The 21,672-nt window shown below is 39.6% G+C and overlaps 2 protein-coding genes across 2 annotated transcripts in view; one reads left to right on the top strand and one right to left on the bottom strand.

The window, feature by feature from the left end:
• The window catches only part of LOC127230009 (carboxylesterase 1D), a 392,242-nt gene that overhangs the window by 170,762 nt on the left and 199,808 nt on the right, over positions 1-21,672 (top strand). The window lies entirely within an intron of this gene.
• Positions 7,925-10,803, bottom strand: LOC127230029 (carboxylesterase 1D-like; the record flags this gene model as incomplete). The annotated part of the gene is made up of 2 exons (XM_051195156.1): positions 7,925-8,105; positions 10,592-10,803. Coding segments are annotated over 2 exons (393 nt in total), but the record flags the coding sequence as incomplete, so codon positions are not given.

Here is a 21,672-nt window from a genome sequence, read left to right as displayed (position 1 = left end):
GTCTAAATGAAGTCTGCATCTAAGCCTGGGAGCATGTTCACTAGACTATACACCCACCATTTTCTGCATGATTTCCAAGAGCTCTTCCTCCGACTTCTGGCGCAGGCAGTGAACAATGATATCAGATGTGGTGGTTTTGCACCCAGCAATAATAGCAACTTTCTGCATGAGATGACAGGCAAACACAGAGGCCACAAGAAGCATTAGTTTCCACCCTTGGTGTAGACGTTGGGTTCTCTCCTAAGCCCCATCTCTACAGGCAGGAAAACCTTCCTGAAAACACTCTAGAGAAGCTGGTGTGGTTTCTGGGGCCCATGAGGTTTTTTGTTCTGTTTTAATTATAATTGTGACATCAAGTAACAAGGATCCACTTTCATATCTTTCCTTATAACATTAAAAATGAACAAAATATCAAAATATCTCAAGAGAAGCCATGCACAGACAAGTGAGCAGCCAAGATCTATGATTCCACTTGTTAGTTCAAATCCATTTGCTCACTTACAGGTCATTTGGCTTCAGCTTCCAGCACCCAGCGTATGAGAACCAATGTAGGTTGCATGCAGCCCATCTCACCATGCAACCTGTGCAGAACTACAAGGCATCTGAGTACCATGATTCACAAGAAGGCAGGTGAGGTACCAGCAGAATGTGGCTTATGAGACCATAAAAGACCTTCCTGTTTAGCCACTCTTAATTCAGGAATCCCTTGATTTGATTGTCATAATCAGTAAGACCACACCCACACACATACACTTCCAGGACCCAGGAAATAAGATGAAAGGACACAGGAGTTTTCCAGGTTGGGACTTACTTCAGTCAGTGAAGTGACATCCTCCATTAATAAACCTGAAGTGAAGACCACACCACTCTCAGAAATGGCTCTGTGGAAGAGGTTCTTGGCCAGAGGAGACAACACCTGAAGGAAAGAAGGAGAGGAAGAAAGAATTTATATGCATACCCTACCCTTTTTATAATAACTTTTAAGACTATAATTACATAATTTCCCCTTCCCTTTCATCCCTTCAACCTTTTCCATGTACCCACCCCTTGTGGAATTCTCAAATTCATGGTTTCCATTTCTTAGTGCCATTTAAGTCTTCTTCTACCCTCTCTCTTACCCTACCCATTCACCTAGGGACTTCAGTGCTCTGTAAAAATAAGGGAACTTAACATTCTTGGCCTGCTTATGACAACTTGGATCTGAGATTCCCCCACAGTTCCTCAGTATAGTGTAACCAGAGTATACAAAACAGAAAGGTTTGGCAAGTGCCATCATGATGATCAAAATTGCCTGAAAGATAGTTTTGGCAATTTCTACCCTCAAATTCTGGGATAGAATACTTATTAATCAGAACTTACCTTAAAAAAGGGGCTGAGGATATACCTGATGGGATAACTAACAGGAAAGTGAAAGAGGAAGGAGGAAGCAGGAAGGGTGAAGGAAGTGTGAAATGATCAGAGGTACAGAAGATATTTAATGATGTATTTTTCATAGAGGAAACTATTGGATTACTTCAATATCCATATTTTAGGATGTTGGGTAAGTAAGCAATTTCTCAATTTTGGTGTGGATTGGTGTGTACTTATAAATCATAGTGTTATATAAGATTGTTTAATATTTAGGGAGATATTTGAATCACAGTACATTATTAAGCAAAGTTTCACTGCAAAAGAGGATTACAATAAAGACTATATGGAATCAGATAATGGATAAAGTCATGATAAAGAGATGATGAGAGATGAACAGATAGATTATAGATTATAGACAGATGCATAGATCACATAGATCAATGGACAGATGATATATGTCTAGATAGATGCTGTAGATAGATGATATAAATAGATAATACAAACATTGGTTTTTAGATGATCAATAGATGAAGTTAGATGATAGATTCATGAATTCATGAATTCGTGAATTCAGAGGAGGAAGGGAGAGATAAAGAAAGAGATAATAGAAATAGATACCTTTGCTCAATTGTGAGTTAGCACTTAGTAGAGTTTTTATGGGGCACACACTTTTTCTTTGTATTTATGAGATTCTCTTAGAATTTCCCTATGTTCCATCCCCACATCAAAAAGATCTTTATATCCCCATGCATTTGTGTCCCACATGCCAGGGTTTGCCCATCTCACTTCTACCCATTGCACTTCTTGTCCACCCTTCAAGAAAAACCTATCACTCACTCTGCTCCAGAGTCCACTACCCTCCCTCGTGGGTATTGACAAGTCACAAGAACACCTCAGAATTCCCTCCTGGCTTTCAGAACGTGATTATAAAATGTAGATCTGACATGGAGCCTAGAAAATAGTTCTTCCTTTTTGAGGTTTATACTCAACTTTATTTACCATTAGAAGTGTTAAGACTTCAAGCAAAATGTTTAACAAGGGGAAAATCAACCAAGTGAGAAGACTAGAATCATCATTGTCCCAAGCTGTAACTGGAAATGCTTACAACTCTGGAACCAAATTTAGTGAGTGCAGTTTCTAGAACCCAAAGAGTTAGTTTGCTCGTTAACTCCTCCCCTTCTAGTGTTCTGCAATAAATAGATTCATGAAGTCCTACATTGAAAGTAAAGATGCCTGTGGTTCTTGGAGATGACTGCTGAGGTCACATCAGCAAATTTACCAAAACTGACATGTACTTCCAGGGACACTTACAAGAACAGAGACACTTTCAGCTCCTGCTGACTCTCCAAAGATGGTCACAGAGCCTGGGTCTCCTCCAAAATTGGCAATGTTGTCTTGAACCCAGCGCAGTGCAGCCACCTGGTCCAAATGACCCCAGTTTCCCCGGCTGTGTTCGTCCCCTGTGCTGCAAGAAAATATAAGGGGACATAAATAGAATAGCTAGCAAGTCTCCCAGGTACTAGGATGGACTGGGGATCCTCAAGGAACCTTTCAGAACTAGGCTATGCTTTAATGCATGACACACAGGACTTCACCTGCCTCTCATGCCTAAATTGATCTTTGTGGGGCTCTCACTATTTCTTTCAGTAGCTATGTATTGAGTATCCATCATCCAACTGCACTTCTGGAATACTAAAAGACAAAATCTGATTACATTCATTTTTATATTATGAACAAAACAAACAGATACGAAGGGTATATCATGCCACTGGAAAAAGAAAACCACAAAGAAAAAAGCAGACATAAAATCATGAGGTAGTATTCAGGTCTCATGACTAGAGAAAGCCTCACTGAGACAGTGGCATTTGTTATAGTCCTAAGTAAAATTAATATGGGTCCTATTAGCATCTAGGGAATCGATTTTTAAACTGTGGGTGATAACCCCTTTGGTAGTTGCATATCAGACATTTACATTATGATTTATAAGAGTAGCAAAATTGCAGTTATAAATTACAATGAAAATATTTTATGATAAGGGGGTCACTGCAACAAGAGAAACTGTATTAAAGGGTGGCAGGGTTAGGAAAGTTGAGAACTGCTGATACAAAGAATGAAATTTAGGTTAGGAGAAGTATCAGTTACAAAAATCCTAGGGCTAGCAGTGTGAGGGTGGTTGCTGTGAGATGTATATATATTGGGACTAGGAGACCTGGTGAGAGTTTCTGGGATATTGTAAATAATGGGCTACATTATGCAGAGGGCTGACATGACTCAGTCATCTCCCAGAGCATCCTAGAAACTAAGTGAAGTACTCTCATAATAAATGAACATGCTTCTATAAACTAGGGCCTTATAACAGGCTAGAGACTTAGGACTTTGATTAGTAAATAAAGAGAATGGATGTTGGATGTGGGCTAGGAGAAAAGGAGGAGCCCAAAGGTCACTTTGTCCAAGTCACTCAGAAAGTTGGAGCTGCTAGCAGCTATGCAGAGGATCTTATGGGAAACAAACAAGGTCTTTGTTGTAGGGAACAATTACTTGGTGACCAAGGTCTTGGGAAGTGGGATGTGCCCTGCACACAACCAGAGGGGACATGAGGTGTTAGCAAAAGAAAAGCATCGAGGTTCAAAAGCTGGAGACTATAAACAGGAACTGTGTTAAGTACTTCTGGGGTCACTCAGGGAGCTAGTAGAGAGGGAGACACATATAGCTTGAAAACAGAGTAAGGAAGGACTGAGAAGGAGCCACCAGTCAAAGCCATGAACCGGAGCATCTCAAAGAGGCCAGAATAGATCATCTGTGGCTGGTGCGGTGAGCCAGAAAAGCTTGGGGTGAGCACTGGTAGAGTTCATGGTTGGTCTTGAGAATAGTCTGGCAGTGTAGATAGTACAAAAAAACTTTCCTGAAACACTACTAACTGAGTTCTCTACATGAGCCCACTCCTTCCATATTTTCCTGTGAGAAGACATCAAACATTCAGGGGCAATGCTGGTGCTGATCCTGTCATTAGAGGAATGCAGAGAGCTGAGCAGCACAGGTGAAAATGGATGAGGAATTAATGACAGCAATGTGAAGAGTGGGTCTCCCAGGGCAAGTGAAAATTTGGTGAGTGCAGTAAACATCCCAAAAGTGAGCCCAGAAGGAAGTGGACCAATATGGTTGGAAAAGAAGAGGGTTATGGTCCAAGAACGAGAACTGTGAACATCTTGAAGAAACTCAGCAAACATCTTCATGAAGAATCACATCACTAATTCCTTTTTGATTTTGCAGATTCCATGGTTTGGATATGATTGATGTGACAAGGGTTGATGTGCTGGGGTCTTGGTCCCTAAGGAGACCAAGCATTACACAGTGATAAAATCTGTGGAAGGTGAGGCCCAGTAGAAAGTACTGAGGTCATTGGTCACACTGTGGTGTTCCTTTAGGATCTGTGTGCTCAGGGGAATCAGGTTATTTCTTTAGACAGTAAGTTTGTACCTGTGTGAGTTTATACACACAGACACACACACACACACACACACACACACACACACACACACACACACTTGGTCAACATGAAACAAGCTAGAATCACCTAGAAAAAGAGAAAGACAATTGACAAAATGCCTCCATCCAATTAACCTGTAGGCAAGCTAGTAGAGTCATTCTCTTAATTAATGACAATGGATGGGTGCGTCCCAGTCTACTGTGGGTTGTCCTCCAATATATTAAATGTAAGATGAGTGAGCTTTAAAAGCTAGCCAGGAAGAGCATTTCTGCATAGTCTCTGTTTTAGTTCTTTTCAAAGATTCCTGACTTATCTTCTCTCAATATTCAAATATGATTGGGACGCATAAGCCAAAAAACCTTTCTTTCCTAAGCTGCTTTTGGTTATCATATTTTATCACAGCAATAAAAAGAAAAGTAAGACATTTACCTGCCCTCCCTTCTCCCCACCTTATTATCTTCTCATGTGCTTTGCCCTTTATCTTACAGACTAAAATTATTTTCCTCCACTATTACATTGTAAGGTAGAGCCTTTCCCCACCCAGCTCTGCTGAAATAGCCCAGTCTATTTTGTGACTTAGGGGCCCCCAGATTCTCTGCCTAGTAAATCTGTCTTCTATATCATCAACCAGTTTCAGGTATGTTGCTATTTAAAAAAAGACCCATGCAGTCTAACAAGGCAGATAGGAGGATCCAAACACCTACCTTAGGAATCCCCAGATGCTCAGGCGATACTGAATGGTCACCACCACCACATTTTCATGTGCAGAGAGGGCCAGTCCATCATAGGTGGATGCCCCACCCACTACCAGTCCTCCTCCATGGATCCACACCATTACCTGGGCAACAAGAAAAGAACCATCCTGGTCATAGGAAGTAGAATTGAGAAGGAGCTCATATGTTTTCTGGTCTGGTTTTCTAGGTCCACCTAACTTCAAGGAATGGAAGCAGATTGCAAAAGGTGGTCTCTGTCCTCATTGTGCCTGGCTAGGCCCTGGATGTCATCATTGTCATCCTCGTCTCCTTTTCCCCATGGACCCATCCTGGTCTGTGTCTATTCAGGTCTTTTCAAAGTAAGAGGCATTATAAGTGCTGGAGAGGTGGCCCAAAGATTAAGAGAACTGGATGGTCTTTCTGAGGTCCTGAGTTCAATTCTCAACAGCCACATGACAGTTCACAACCATTTCTAACAAGATCTAGTACTCTTATGGCCTGTAGGGATATATTAAGGCAAACACTGTATACATACATACTAAAGAAATCTTTTTTTTTTTTTTTTTTTGACCATTGTCATGGGAAAAAAAGGGGGCCAGGGATGTCATGTGCTCTCTACCACTACACCATCCTGATCTCTAAAAATTAGCCAGAGGCAGTATTCAAATTTTACTTTCAGCTCTGTTAATACTAATGTACCTGAAGGATTGTCCTAATATCCATTCACATCCTCAAAGGCACTCTTTCCCAGTGGTCCCTCTCTCTGGAACCTCTGCATATGCAAGTTCTCCCCCATCCTGCAAAGCCCTGTTCTCATCCACATCCTCTATGAAGTCTTCAATCATTTAATTACATTAGTACCTAGAACACCTAGGATTGTGAGTAGACTTTAGGCCAAGCACACAATAGCCTCTAATTCATGGCCACAATTCAGTAAATTGCTGCTGGACAGAAATCTGAACCCCTGAAACTCTAGGGCATTGTTAACAAAATGTAAGGCTATAATCCTTTCTTTCTGGTGCATTGCTGATGCTGTCCTGTCTACTGATCTCTGATTGGCTAGAGAGTCACCATTGAGTGTCCACCCAGATAACTCCTGTTTCAGGAGAAGAAGCTGAGAAAGTAAACCATGGCTTGGTCCTTTAGCAAGTGAAATGTAGATCAAGGATTCAGACCCATACCCTGTGGTAAAGGCCTTGAGAATGTTGTTGATGAGTGTCCTACCCCTTGGCTCCTAGAGATCCTAGTCCTCCTCCTATTGAACTGATTATGTCAAAGGAAAGATTGAGACAAATTCATCTTGAGTAAAGCCTGAGCTCAAGGACTGGTGGGTAAAGACATGCTCAAGATGTTGTGATGTATGTGCAGACCATATGACAAGGCCCTGCCATACATGGCTCTCCACAATGGTCTATGTTCCTATTTCCTCTGACCTGGAGTGTGACTGTGTAGACACACAAAGTCCACAATAGAATCAAGTGAATAAGTAGAAGTGAGACTTTTTCTCACCTCCTTACACAAACGTTGCATACTTAGGACCAAATACTCTTCCCAAGATCACAGCCTCCTCCTTCATTTCTGAGTTCTATCCTAGAGGATTCTGGGGGACTGTGTGGGTTCTCACACCCTGTTTTATTCTACTTCAAGGATCATCTCTTTTATAGTAGTCCTACTTAAGTCTTTGACCTATAACTGGCAGTGTGTCCTCTTAATTTCTACAGGAAATGCTGACTCACTAGGCCATCAGCACATGCCAAAGGCAACTAGGGAGTGGAAGGAGCTACAATAAAATCACATGTAGTTGGCAACAGACATGAGAAGTACTTATTAAATTACCCCAAACTCCTCCCTCCATATGGCCTTCATGGGCCATGAAAGTTCCCACCTGGCAGTAAAATTTATCACAGGTAATGTGGGGAGAAAGGCAGCCCATATCCCCCCGCCAGCCCCTGCCTAGGAGTATGGGTGTGAAGTCTAAAGACACAAGCTCTTGTCCTGTGATCCCTTCCTTCTGTGTGCCCTCCCTTCCCTACCTGAGCCTCAGTTTCTCTATCTGTACAGAAAGGCTTGGGATATTCATTTTTCTAAGATTCTTTTATGCACTAACATCATTGTAAATTCTGTCTTGGGTGCTCTGGGGTCAGATCCTAATGTAATAACTGAAAGCTGAAAATAGCCTTTTTCCTTTTAGTACCATAAGACAGTATGCAAAATAAGGATGCAATTCCAGGTGGGCAACAAATCTGATGTCGTTGGGCAACTGTGAAACAAGGAAAGGTGTGGTCAGAGGAAACCTGCAGTCAGTCTGCCCATGGTGCCCTGTGCCAGCTGATGCTGTTGTCTTCTAGTGGCACAAAGATCTAGATGCTGGAACTCAAAAATCTGAGTCACTGGACTCTGTACTTACTGGCAGCCTATTTCTGTTCTTCCTCAAGTCTGCAGGAGTATAAATATTCAGGTAGAGACAGTCTTCAGAAAACTGGAGTTGAATTTGCCCCTTATTGTTCATTAGGAAGTCATGGGCCATCTGACCTGCAGCTGCATCTTGGGAACACCTAGGAGGAGAAAAGAAAAGAGTAGATTCTCCTCCAGAACAAATCTGAAAAGTTCACCCTAAAGGCGTAATGCTGTGAATAGAGCTATTTTCACTGGACCAGACTTAGATGCAATTGGTAAGAGGGTATCTAAGAATACTAGTAGGAACCTTGGGACTCTAAGAGTCTCCCAACCCTGAAGATAGAGATCTACTTGATGCCTCACCATTTCCAGAGAGCCTTTGGGAAGCTTGGGCCAAAACCAGAAATGCTCATATGGTGAGTGCTCTGGGAAATGATATACCCATGCCACAGGGCTCTGCACTCCAAAGTGCTTTGTACAGTAGGCTGTGGGCTATATGTGCTCCTCCATACTCTACCTCTTGGGAGACTTCTGTTAACCAGAAGGGCTACCTCTAATGACAGCCTGGTGTAGGTCAGGAGTGATAGCTTTGTGGGATATTCTCATCAGAACTGCCTTCTCTCCTGTCTTTGCCATTGATGAGCTGGAAGGCTTTGAGTGAATTCATGCTTTGCTCTGGTTTCCAAACTTCCGTGTCCATGTGAGGTGAGTGCTTAAGGGGGTGGGATATCAGGCTTTTTATTGTCTTCTTATCCCAGCAATGACTACTGTATTCTGTGATAACTGATTACAGGGGTGAAAAGGTAGCAATTGTGTCTGGCATTGATTTAAATTCTCCTAAGGTACAAACAGCAAACCTTCCCCACACATGAATTCTATTTTTACTCTCAGATTGTGGATGAGGAAACAAAGACAGGGGAGTCTGAAAGTCTGCCCAAGGTCACACAGCTAGGATGATCCAGGCTGTAAATTGCTTTTAATTCAAGTAAATTATAAGTAACATTATCCAATCTTATGTGACACAGATGGAAGTCACACTGTCCTCCTTATGTCTAAGTGAGGCTCTCAGTGCCAGAATGAAGAAGTTGTCAAGAGGCTCAAGTGAAACCAGAAAAGGTATGTCTAGCTTATCTGGAGGCATTCTTAATGTCAACAAAAGCAATAATTCAAATTAAGTCAAAAGTAATAATTCAAATTATCAAATGAGGGATATTCAACTTCACTGTCATTAAAATAAATCTCACAACAATTTGTTTTTGTCACAGTTATTATATAATATCTTATTTACTTAAGAGTCACACATTATTCATTTTTATTTACACATATATGTATGTATATGTGAGGGTATACAAGAGTGTAAGGCTACCCATCAAGGTCAAAAGAGTGCGTAAAATGCTCTGGAGAAGGATTAACAGGCAGTTGTGAGTCACCTAATGTTGCTGATGAGAACTAAGCTCTGGTCCTTTGCAAACTCAGCAACTGCTCTAAATTGCTCTTTTCAGATCCCACAAATTATTATTTTAATAAGCCCAAACACTGGCTAGTGTCTATGAATAAATGTTCTCATATATCCATGGAGGAAGCAGACAGACCTAAATATACCTGGAGGGATACTTAACAAGAGGCTTTTATTCATAAATATCTACAATTATTAGTCATAAGATCACAGCATCATTTATACGATCAAGAACACCAAAGACAATTTCATGAAGTTAGAGACTGAGCAGACACCTTGCAGTTCCCTGTTGGATTTTATGTTGCTATTAAATATCAGGCTGTGATACTTAGTGACAGAGTGGCATTGATGGCAGCTGTAAGCCTGGAGACAAACTAAACTTTCTGAATGTAAGAACAATTGTCTGGTAAAGAGAACAGACAAATGACCAAAAAGTAATATTAATGTTATAATAACAGATCTCTTGTGATAGGGATATTGAATGTGGCTTTTGTTTTCTTACATTTATTTCTGTATGTTTCTTGACTTGTCTGCAGTATTCGTATTACATTTGGGATCAGAATGTAGAAACAACAGATATGATATAAAGGAAAGCAGCTACAGGTGGAACCTTGAGTGTCCTCAGATGCCCCTTACTTAGGAGAAAAATAACATCTGAAGTGGTATTTGTAAGGGTCTTGGATTCTCTGGGGGTGGCTATGAGGCCATATAGAACTGCCATCATTTCACCATCTGAACAGGATAACTGGAGCCCACAAAGCACTGTTCAGATTGTTAGTGGGCAGCTAGACATATGTGATGGAGGCATTCTCTTCTTCATGTCCCCTACAATTTTCAGCAAAGAAGAGATAGCACTAAGATAGGTAACACTGGAATATCTCTTTTCCTTACTTATCATATTCTAACTTATTGCATTATTTATTTGTTAACTTCTATGCTTTCTCTGTCCTCTCCTTTGCACTAAAACCTAGCTCAATGTTTCTAGGAGTTTGATTTTGGTTCATTAGTGTGTCTTCATACAGGAGAATACCAGGCTCATGGCAGAACAGAGGCTCCAGAAAACTATTGTCGTTCAGAAATGATTCTATAGTATTCATGAAGGACTACAAAACAATGTATCAGAGATTTTTTTTTGATTTCTTTCTGCATCACCCAGAGACATATTTCCTAACTGAAGGAGTGGCTTACATAGGAGGGTAGGAGGTGGCATTCTTCATGAAGTTCCAGGGCTCTGCAGGCTGTGGTGGAGCAAACCTCAGGGATCCAAGAGGAGGCTTGGCAAAGGGGACTCCCAGGAAGACTGCCACAGGCTGTGTGAATCCTTGTAAGTGGACATACTTCCCCAGGACTTTGCCATGGACAGTGTTCACCACAGGTGGTAAGTATGGGTGTCCTGCTAGACAAAGAAATGACACATAAATTCATCAGTAGGAAAAGGTCAGACCTGGGTTCTAGGTGGTTTTGGGCACTTTGAAGTTGTGGCATTGAATAAATCACTTGAAATTTTATGTCTCATTTGCTTTTGACATACAAAGACTAAGAAGAAAACTGTCCTTATGTGAGAGCACCAAATAAAAAGTAAGCTGAAATTTAACTAGAAAAGTATCTATCTAAAAGTCACTGCAAACAGAGGATAGACTCAGTAAACAAGACCCTGGTTTGCCTCTTAGAAGTCTCTGGAGACTCTTATCCAATAAGATCCTGGGCAGAGACACATGTTGGATGAGGAAACAAACAAGAAGTTACCTGTTATCTCAGAATGACTAAGCAAATGCTGAGATGAAAGAGGTGCATCCTGTGAGAAGAATCAGATAGATGTCATTGGAGTTAGAAGAATGAAAGAGGCCTTCTGATTGGTGTCACCACATTGGAACTGGTTCTTGAGATAAGTTAGGAAAGATGAAAGGTTAAGGGATAACTAAGCAAGAAGAAATAAGAATAAGAGAGAATATCACCGGGCATGGCTACAGAGAGAGGGTAGCATATCACTGTTGGCAGAATTTTGTAGGAAGGGCAAATTAATCCAGGATGAGCAGATGCAAGTTAGGAATAGGGATGACATTAGGTTTCATGCCATGGACTAGTATGCAGCAGTAACAGGTTTGGTTCCAAGAACACAATGATCTTCTAAATACTCTGGTGATTCTCTGTAAGGCCACCTAAATGTAAAGGGGACTAGATATCAGGCCCTGTCTGAGCCATTGGCTCCATTCTTGCAAAGCAGGCAATCCTTCCTTGTGTCCTTGAAGCTAACTCATCTGTATTACATCTGCTGTGGGATCTTCTTCATGAGACTATACCTCACCATCAACAATCCTGATGTTTCATCATTTGGTTAGTGGTCATGTTGTCAGAGTATCACTGTTTACAGATGCTGTGGATGAAAAGTACATGTCCTTAAAATGTGTACCCAAGAGAAAATTAAAGACTCTTTCAAACAGAAAAGAAAATAGCTACTTTCATGGGAAAGTAACTTAGAAAATGGTATCCACGACACATGGTTTCGATAGCCACCAGCAGAGTGGGTACATTTGAAATATTTTTCATTGTTCCTGTTCCTAATTGTAATTTATTGGTAAACAAGGCCAAATGAACATTGGAGTAGAGATGTACATGTGATGCCCAATTTATTATGTTTTGATTTAATGGCATCTAGCTAATGATGTATGTTTTTACTTTAAGATCATTAGATTATCAAGACATAACCACATCCAAAATCTAAGATGTGCTCTATAGAGATAAGAGATATTAACACTGTAAACTCTTTAGGGACATCCGAGTTACAAGCTTGGGGTCATGCCTAATGCCACCAGAAGCCAATCCTACATTTTTCTACTTTTGTCACTGGTGTTAATTATTGCCATGTCACCAGAACCTGGACATGAGGAGATCCACAGATGGCAGCAGTGCATGTTGAAGTTGTCTCATGAACTTGAAGACATTTATCATCTGAGGACTGGGTCCATATATAATTAGGAAGAAATTTCTATGAAATATGGGGAAATATGAGGAATGGAGACTTGTTACCTACCCTGAAGTGGGATTATCATAAGGTAAAAAAGTATACTAAAGTGTGAGTGAGTGATGCTGGCTCCTTATGACATGAACAGTGAGTGAAATATCTTCATAAAAGATGCTACTTGTCAGGTGTGAGGGAACATGTTTTTGGCTGTGACTGAGGTCCAAGGATCACCAAAAGTTTAGGCTATCTTTGCACAAATAATAAGACAAAAAGAAGCAAAAAAGAAAGGAAAAAATCACTGGATTTGTTCCTCTCATTACTAGAAGAAGGTAAGGTAGAGTGACCCACTTAAAGTGAGAGTACACAGCATGTGTGTGCATTGATTCCATGGTAGGAAGAGGAGGTTTAAATGAAGAGAGAGATCCAATGATGAAAAACATGCATGGATACAGCTTAGAGCGAGAGCAGTCACCAGAGTGCTGTCAGGAGGAAATGTACCATGGAGGCCTAGGCAATAGGAGAAGAGGAATTGGCAAAATTGTTGAGTTTCAGGTTACAAATCTCTTAGGTATCAAGGGGTATTAGTTCACTGATGAACTTTCCATGATAATAGCCAGAGTAAAGTGTGTTTGGTTATAATGAGACTGGATGACAAGAATATTACCAACAGTTGGTACCACTTACATTGTATGGAATTATCATATATTGGACATTTCTTATATGCCAAATTTACATTTCAGTTCCTTCAATATTCTCCAAAGTCTTGCTAGGTACTGCTAATATGCCCACTTAACAGTATTTGGAAATATGAACTTCCAAAAGATGGAATTGGGGTAGCATTGCCTGGATAACCAGCACCACAGAAGCATTCTTCCCCATATCCCTTTTTTACTGTTACTCAGTCTAGGCCTTCCTCGGTATCTTATGTCCACAGAAAATGTAAGCTCAAGGAATGAAGAGGCTGAATTCATGGGCCAGAGGTAGATCAGATAATGAATTTATAGATGATCTCCCCAGAGTTATGTTCTGTATGTTCAGGACTGTATGTTCAGACTCAATGGTACACCATATACTAACTGTAAATGTAATCTGTATGTCTGATGTTTTCACGTTTAGGACCCCATTGCCCTGTAGGAACTGTCACTCTTAGCATCTGTCTAATCTAGTGTCAGTACCCCTGCCACTTCCTTTATCCAGACCTCATAGCATGGATCATTTTCTTTGCCTTTGTCCCTAGAACCTTATACCACACAATCAAAGCAGGTAGCATTCCCTAGTATTCCTTGCAATTCAAACAAATCCTATACCTACTTATACTGCTTCTCCTCTGTGTTCAGAAGAGATCCGAAAGAGCCAAGATTCCCTACTCCTGTGTTCCCTGGCAGAACCTGGTTCTGCTCCTTTGCTCTACACCCAGTTCTGTACCCCTTCCCTTAAGAATCCCTAATAACAAATGCCTTTCCAATGGTCATTAGATTATGGTGTGTTTATCTGACCACATCTTTTCTTTTAATCCACTTCATTTGCAAACTATCCTTGTTTAACCACGCATTTTTTACACTTTCTTTCAACAACCACCGTGCTATGCACTTTAGAAAAAAACAAACAAAAATCTATCTAATCCACTGTACAGTTCATAAAAGTAGGAACTTGAAATGTCCTTGTCCCTCTTTGTGAGACCCAGGTTGACTCCTTCCTTTCTGCACCATCGTGTGCTACTGGATCTCAGAGTTATTGCACTCTCCTAATCCCACTGTGTTCAGGCTCAGGGCAACCCTGGTCTGGGCCACTCCACAAAGAAACCCATTTTGAGAGAATGAAAACCCTGCCAAGTTAGATCTATCTTGCCTTTTTTATACACACATCTCTGTCTACCTCTACCTGAAGCAAATATTTTTGACTTGTATTTAAAAGAACTCACCCAATGCCATGCATGCTGACAGAGACACCAGAATCAGAGCACAAAGGCACATCATGGAAAAACAGGCTTGCAATCCAGTAAGTTTTCAACTCTGGTCTGTAGTAAAGGAGAATGTACTGGTGTGCTGGCCCCCTGCTGTGCTGGACACACACCCAGAAATCTTGGCCCTTAAGTACAATTATAAAATCCTTGATGACAGAAAATCCCTCCCTCCATGAGAGCTCTAAGCTACATGTCTTGTTTACTCTGCTTAAGCTGGGTATTCACACACTCAGTTTGCCCTCTTGTTTGAATAGTCACAACCCAACTCTCAGATTATAGACAGCTAGAAACTCTTCCAACACATTTTTTTCAACAATTTCTCCCTGAAATTCTCCCACCTCAGTGCTCTGCAAGCTTCCAAAAGCCTGGCTAATGCCTTCAGAAAAAGGAAGCTTTTGTTGGGGATCCTCACAATAGGTTTGGGATCCTTAGAGCCCCTTACATCCCTAGAGCTGCTTATCATGTAGTTTAGAGCACATCTCTTAGCTTCTGTGTCCTGGTATTTTCAGGGTTTCTCAAGCATGGTAATTATCTTAAATTGGATCCAGCCTCTTTAGTGAAGTCTAAATTAGCTTTGCAGTATGTGGCCTTGCCTGGTGTCACACACAGCCAAGGTCAGAAAACTTAACTAGCTTTCAGAGCAGGCATTATATATAAAATTAATTCCCTTACAGTTAATGAACTGTATTTCCCCAAATCCTTTGCTCTAATTATCTGTCTATCCATTATTTCATATATATTCATATATATTGAAATCAGTTACCAAAATGAGTGGTCCTTGAGAACTTTTGTGGATGGAAAGATGATTCCAAGACACAGACCCTTTTCCCAAGCAGTGCTCTGAAGAGAAGATAGATACTGAAATGCATGTGGGAGCTCCACCCTAGAGGGGTACAGTGTGAGGGTGCACCTGAGAGGGTCTCCTTTACAAGGTGCCAGTGATTAAGGGAAGTGGCTCAAGTCCACTAAATGTCCTATATGAGGTATTTATTTCAAGTGGTCTGGTACACCTGGCTCTTCACTCAAAGTGAAGATGAGAGTCTCTAGGTTCTGGCAAGGAAACACAGACTTGTGAAGGCGAGGATGTAATTATATCACCAGACCCAAGATAGATGATAATTGGGTGTTTATTGGGGAACAACTACACAGAAAAAAAAAGAACCACTGGAGTATTTCCCTGCTCTTCCTACTGGATGATTTGACCCACCTGAAAGAGCATGCCAAGAAAAGCCACTCCTCAAGCTCCTTTCTTTCCATTTCCATCTGCCTGAGGCCATGCTCAAGGAGGAGAGGCCACCATTACAAGTTCACTGACCAGATGCCTAAAATTCCCCTTTTAGTCTAAAGAAGAAGGTTTTAAGCCTGATGCAAAAACTATATTCAATGATAACAAATGTCAAGTATACTCTAGGAAAAGGAAAGTTAAACATACACTAATTAAAACCTACTATCTTCAAGAGCAACATTGAACAATAGACATATACTACATGTCTAGTATACATGTCCTGTATCAGGGTAAATGCATAACAGATTACTCTGATAGCAGTCCAAAGTAAACCATGTTAGTCTGGAAAGAATACATAGCTTTTCATTCTATGTGGGAACAAAAATAGAGATCCCTTTTTGCAGTAACCTGTCCTTGAACTTAAATTTTGAATTCAGAACATTTTTTAAATATATACATTGGATTAATTCAGCAGCATTTATTTTAACAGTTGTTACCTCAGCAGTCTAATAATTTAGACAATACAATAGCATACAGCATCCAGACTCTTTTTGTGCTTTCCTTCTTTAGATGGCTTTTTTATTACTCTATTTCTTCCATTTTCATTTTTTATTTATTGAGACATGGTTTTTCTTTGTAACTTTTATCTGTCCTGGAATTAACTCTGTGATGGGAGATGTCATTCTGTATATGTTTCTCATACTGGTTAATGAATAAAGCACTGTTGGCCAATAGGAAAGGAAGATAGGAGGGATTAGGAGACAAGGAGGAAATAGGAAGGAGGAAGGAGGGGTCAACATGGAGAATCTGGAGAGACTAGAACCACCAGCCGCCTCTCTCTGGTATGACCATGTGGAAATACATAGAAATGGGTTAATAATTAACACAGAGCTAGCCGATAAGAAACTAGTAACTGGCCAACAGAATTATATCATATACAGAGTCTCTGTGTGTTATTTGGGGCTGGCGCGGCGGCGGGACAAGACTCGGTGGCGGGCGGAAAAAACCTTATTCCTTACAACTCTGTATACCAGGTTTACTTTGAAATCACAGAGATCTGCTTGCCTCTGTTTCCTGAGTGCTGGAATTAAAGGTGTGTGCCACCACACTCAGCTACTCTCTGTATTTTTATTATTCTTTTTTAAACCACTTTATCCTGTTTCTTTTTCTCTTTCAAGCCTACGTATATTTTAAAATACACTGTAAACCTTTAGTGGTTTTTCTTAATCTGAATCTGTCTTTGCTGTAAATCTTTATCTTTTTGTGGCCACACATCTTTATCTAGTAAACAACAACATTGCTAAAATGAAAGCCACAGCTATGTTAGCTGCAGTTTATCCTAGATGGTGGTGGATACCTTTATCACCAGAACTGACAGCTGTGCTCACTGCCTTGGTCTACGCTGCCATCCAGCAGCATGCTGCCGGCTTGGAGATGTGCTCACTGCCATTGCCAGCTTTGATACACACCATTCAGTTTTTAGCAGAGTTCTTTAAAAAGCCTTGAAGTTTTTTGCCACTTATGCTGAGTCAGGAAACATCCCTTAAAGGAGTCGTGCAAGGCTCTATTTGTCTCTAACAAAACAGAGTCCCACGGAGAAAAATGCTGTTACCAAGAAGCCTTGCTTGTCTCCGTTCTTTTGTTTTTGAAACCATTTTTTAAGCTTTAGTTAAATTTTAAGAGAAAGTTCTTTAGTCCACATTGGATGCCATTTTGTTATGAGCGGGGTTTTCCCCGCCGGTCAGGTCCCACTACCATGCCAGCCCAAAATTTACAGAGTGGCATCTCCCATCACCCAAGTTGTATCAATATACAAAACATATTCATAAAGATAGTTTTATATTTGTGTGCAAAACATCATAAACAGAAAGAAGGCCCTACTTAGTCAACATACAAGAATACAACAATTTAATTTATCTATAGCTAATAGGTTGCTATAATTAGGTCACAAGAAATTATGTTAGTCTACGTATATCCCATCCTAACTATACCCTTCCTATCTATACCCCTAAACTTATCCAAAAGAGATACCTGAGTCTAACCATCATCTTCCATACCCAAACCTACATAACTTAAAACCAACCCTAAGCAGGTGGTAATTACCCCTTTTCAGTGACCAGGGTAGGGGGGAAATTACCTTTAATGCCAACTCTAGGGAAATTGGGCATTTTATTTCTAAGAATTACTTCCTGCTGAAATGGGGGTATGGGAACTCTGCAGGATCTTGTAGGAAAAAGAATAAGGCAATGGAAAATCTTGAGAGGACTGGCTATAACATTTGTAGCTAGTCTCTGAGTTCTTATCTGAAGCTCTGGCCAGAGTGTTATAAGAAGGTGCATCATTTCAGTTAGCTAGTCTGGAATTGTCTATAGCAGTATTAATCCTAAACCAGTCTTAGAGTGGTGTTTACTGGTTCAGAGGCAACAAGTTAAATCTACTTTCCAGAGTCTTCAATTATTGATGTTTGGAAATGTTATTGTTCATTGTGGAAGACTTAAACATTAATATCAACACAGAAAGTTCAAATTTTATAGGTATGCATATTGGGAAAGTTAACAATAAGGATAAAAATAAGAATGAGGGGAATTAGGAATTTAGAGAGATAATAGAGTTTTGGTAAATAATAGTCCCTAGATTTAGTTTTCTTCTGTCTTACACCAATTGGCTTTTATTTTGATATGAGACAGAAACTCTCAATTTTACTTTAACAACATGCTTGAATTTAGAGAATGCTGGGATTGTTTTTACATGAATTGTGGAAGTAATAAGATATAGACTTTTGGCTTTTGGCAGCCGCTCCCACTTAGATGGTTGAGGGGATGGATCTGGAAGGATGGTTGTGAAAAATGTGAAAAGAAACTGCACAGTTATCACTCCAGATGCATGGAAAGATGTTGCATGGAACACCTCAGAAAGTGGTGGAAGGAAGCTGAATGTAAACAAAGCTTTGACTTTGAAAACAGCAAGTTTTGATCCATGTTTGAAGAATAAGTTCTCCACTTGCAGAATTTGTAAAAGTTCTGTACATCAGCCTGGTTCTCATTACTGTCAAGGCTATGCCTACAAAAAAGGCATCTTGCCATGTGTGGCAAAAAGCTTCTGGACACCAAAAACTACAAACAGACTTCTGTCTAGATGTCCTATGTGACTTTATACAGTTGTACTTTCTGCCGTGACTTTTCAAGGTATAACATGGATGTTACATCTTACAAAATAACCTGTTTCTAGATGACTAATTCAGTCTAAAGTGGGGAAATTGATCAATATCCATGCATTTGTTATCATGAAGCTCTGAACATCAATGTTATAACCAGGCTTCTACCTTAAGAGGTTATTTTTCTTGTGAGCATTTTACTGAACTAGAATAAGTGATAAAATTAATGGGAAAGGTATTCTTAAGTTCGGTATGCACGTTCATATAATTAACACTGTTCATATAATTTTTATCTTATCCATGTATTTTATTTATAGATACTGCAATGTGAAATTACTGGTACCTTGCTCTGAATTTGACATCAAGATTAAAATTTCTTCCTTACTCAAATTGTCACATTGCTTAGAATCAGCAGTCCCTTGGTTAAATGCATTTTCATTAGCTATAAATATTTGAGACCATTATTGCTGAATGTTCTCTTAGTAACCAGTCCTGCCATAAGTCAAACAAGGAGGTGCGTTTTTTTTTTTAATTTTTTTAATTGTAAATTTGTTGTAGGAGCTAAAAATGCCTGTCCCTTTCACCTGTGAACAAGAGCCCATGGCATGTCCATTTGTCCAGATGAGTGCACTGCATTTCAGAGAGATGCATTCTGTCCACATCCCCTTAAATTTAAGTGTCCTGAAAGGAGGGGAGAAGTATTTGTCCATACGTAGTGAGGATGAAGGTCTGCTTGGGAGTGTCCTTTGAAGCAGGAAACAAACCTTTTCTTACCCTCACCACCACCCCACCCCACCACCACCCCCATCCCACCCAAGAAATCAATAAAACAAACATTTGGCTCTGAAAAAGAAGATAAGAACTTTTGTATATAAAACTTTCACCAAGGATAGATATTGGTACCATAAGTCAGATTCTTCTTTGTGATGGTTCTTTCTGGGTAGCTATCCTTTCTTCTTTAGGCATCTACATGACCAGTGTCTTTCAACTTCTTGAAGATGGGTGTTTTCTGTTTTCTCAGAATGACAAGAACACAACACTCCCCCTACCTTTATGAGGTCTCCATAAAATTCATCGGATATACCTTGGTGGATGATCTATCATTTCTCTTCATCAAGAGCTTTTTCCTGTTCAAATTCAATCTTGATCAATTTTGATGGTACTAAAGCTTTTCTTCTCCTGTAGAAACAAAGGCAAAACTCGTACCTCAACATAACATATATCCTGGTTTCCATACTGAGGTCAGTACATCCTTGAAGTACACTGGCTGATTTAGCTCAGAAGTTTGTATTGTCCAATGTCTTTCTGCACCTGTTTTTCCTTTTTCATTAGCATTAAGAAAGTTTAAGGTTAGCAAAGCATTATGTAATCTTTTTTTGGGGGGGGTCTTGGTTCCCCCTGCCTGTTTATAGAGCATTTTCTTTAAAATGGGATTAGCTCTCTCAACTGCTTGTTCTGTGGGGTTGAGTGATATACCATTAACATTCTTTATGTTACAATATTTAATGTTTCAAATTACTAGAGAGATATCCTGGAGCATTGTCAGATTTATTTGTGCAGGTATACCCATAATAGCCATTACCTCTAATAGGTTTGTGATAACAAAATCAGCCTTTTCCAAGCTCAGAACAGTTGCCCATTGAAATCCTGAAAATATGTCTACTGTATGGTACATATATTTTAATTTTCTAAATTCTGAAAAGTGAAACACATCCATTTGCCAAATTTCATTTTTATGTTTACCTTTAGGGTCACTGCCTGTGCTGGTAAAGGAGTTTGGTTATAGAAGTAACAAGCAGGACTTTTTAAAAACTATTTCCTTATCTTGTTGCCAAGTGATGGAAAAATCCTTTTTTAAACCTTTGATATTCACATGGTGTTTTTTTTTTAATGAAATTCTGAGGCCTCCAGAACACTTCCTTTTAATAAACTATCAATTTCATCATTGCCTTGTGCTAGAGGACATGGCAGACCTATATGGAATCATACACACACACACACACACACACACACACACACACACACACACACATATTTCACATCAGGATATTCCTGATTATTTTTGGTAATTGCATAAACAATGAAGTCAATTCTGTATCATCATGAATTAATTCAGCAGTTTCAATGTGTAAGATGACTCTCTTTGCATACTGAGAGTTGGTAACTATATTGAGAGGTTCTATAAAATCCATAAGTACCTTAAGAATGGCATACAATTCTGCCTTTTGTACAGAGTTATGAGGACTTTAAAACCACTTTACTTGTATTTCCTTATTTATATCCTGCTTTACCTGATTTGTTTGCATCAGCGTAGAATGTAGGGACTCCAGAGATTGGTGGTTTCCTTACAAAGTGTGGAAAGATCTAAATGGTTTTCTTTATGAATTTTATTCTCTCACTTTTGGGATAATTGTGGCTAATCATTCCAAAAAAGTTACTGCAAGCTCTTTGCCAATATTCATTATCTTTCCATGAGGAAATTTCCTCATTAGTTAAAGGTACTAATATTTTGCCAGGGTTCCTTTTTGTCAGTTGACAAAGTCTTAATTTTCTTTTTAAAATCAAATCAGAAATCTTTTCTACATATGTTTTGAATTTTTAATTTTGCTTACATGGTATAAATATCCATTCTAATATGATATCTTCCCTTTGCATCAAAATCCCTGAAGGGTATTCCATAGATGGCAATATAACCAGAATCCAGTCTAGTGTTGGGTCTACTCATTACACATGTGCCTCTAATATTTTTTTTACCCACTCTAATTCTTTTTCAGTTTCAGCTGATAATGTTCTTGAACTATTTAAATTCTTGTTCCATTTTAGGGTCTTTTTCAAATTTTCAGCTGATAATATTCTTGAACTATTTAAGTCCTTGTCCCATTTTAGGGTCCTTTTCAAATTTCTTATATCATGTCCTACTACTAAAATAATAGTCTGCAGCTGGGAAATCACTTCTAGCAGTTTT

Source organism: Phodopus roborovskii, unplaced genomic scaffold, assembly GCF_943737965.1.
Source record: "Phodopus roborovskii unplaced genomic scaffold, PHOROB, whole genome shotgun sequence".
Taxonomy (NCBI): Eukaryota; Metazoa; Chordata; class Mammalia; order Rodentia; family Cricetidae; genus Phodopus; species Phodopus roborovskii.
This window is presented reverse-complemented; position numbering and strand designations above follow the sequence as displayed.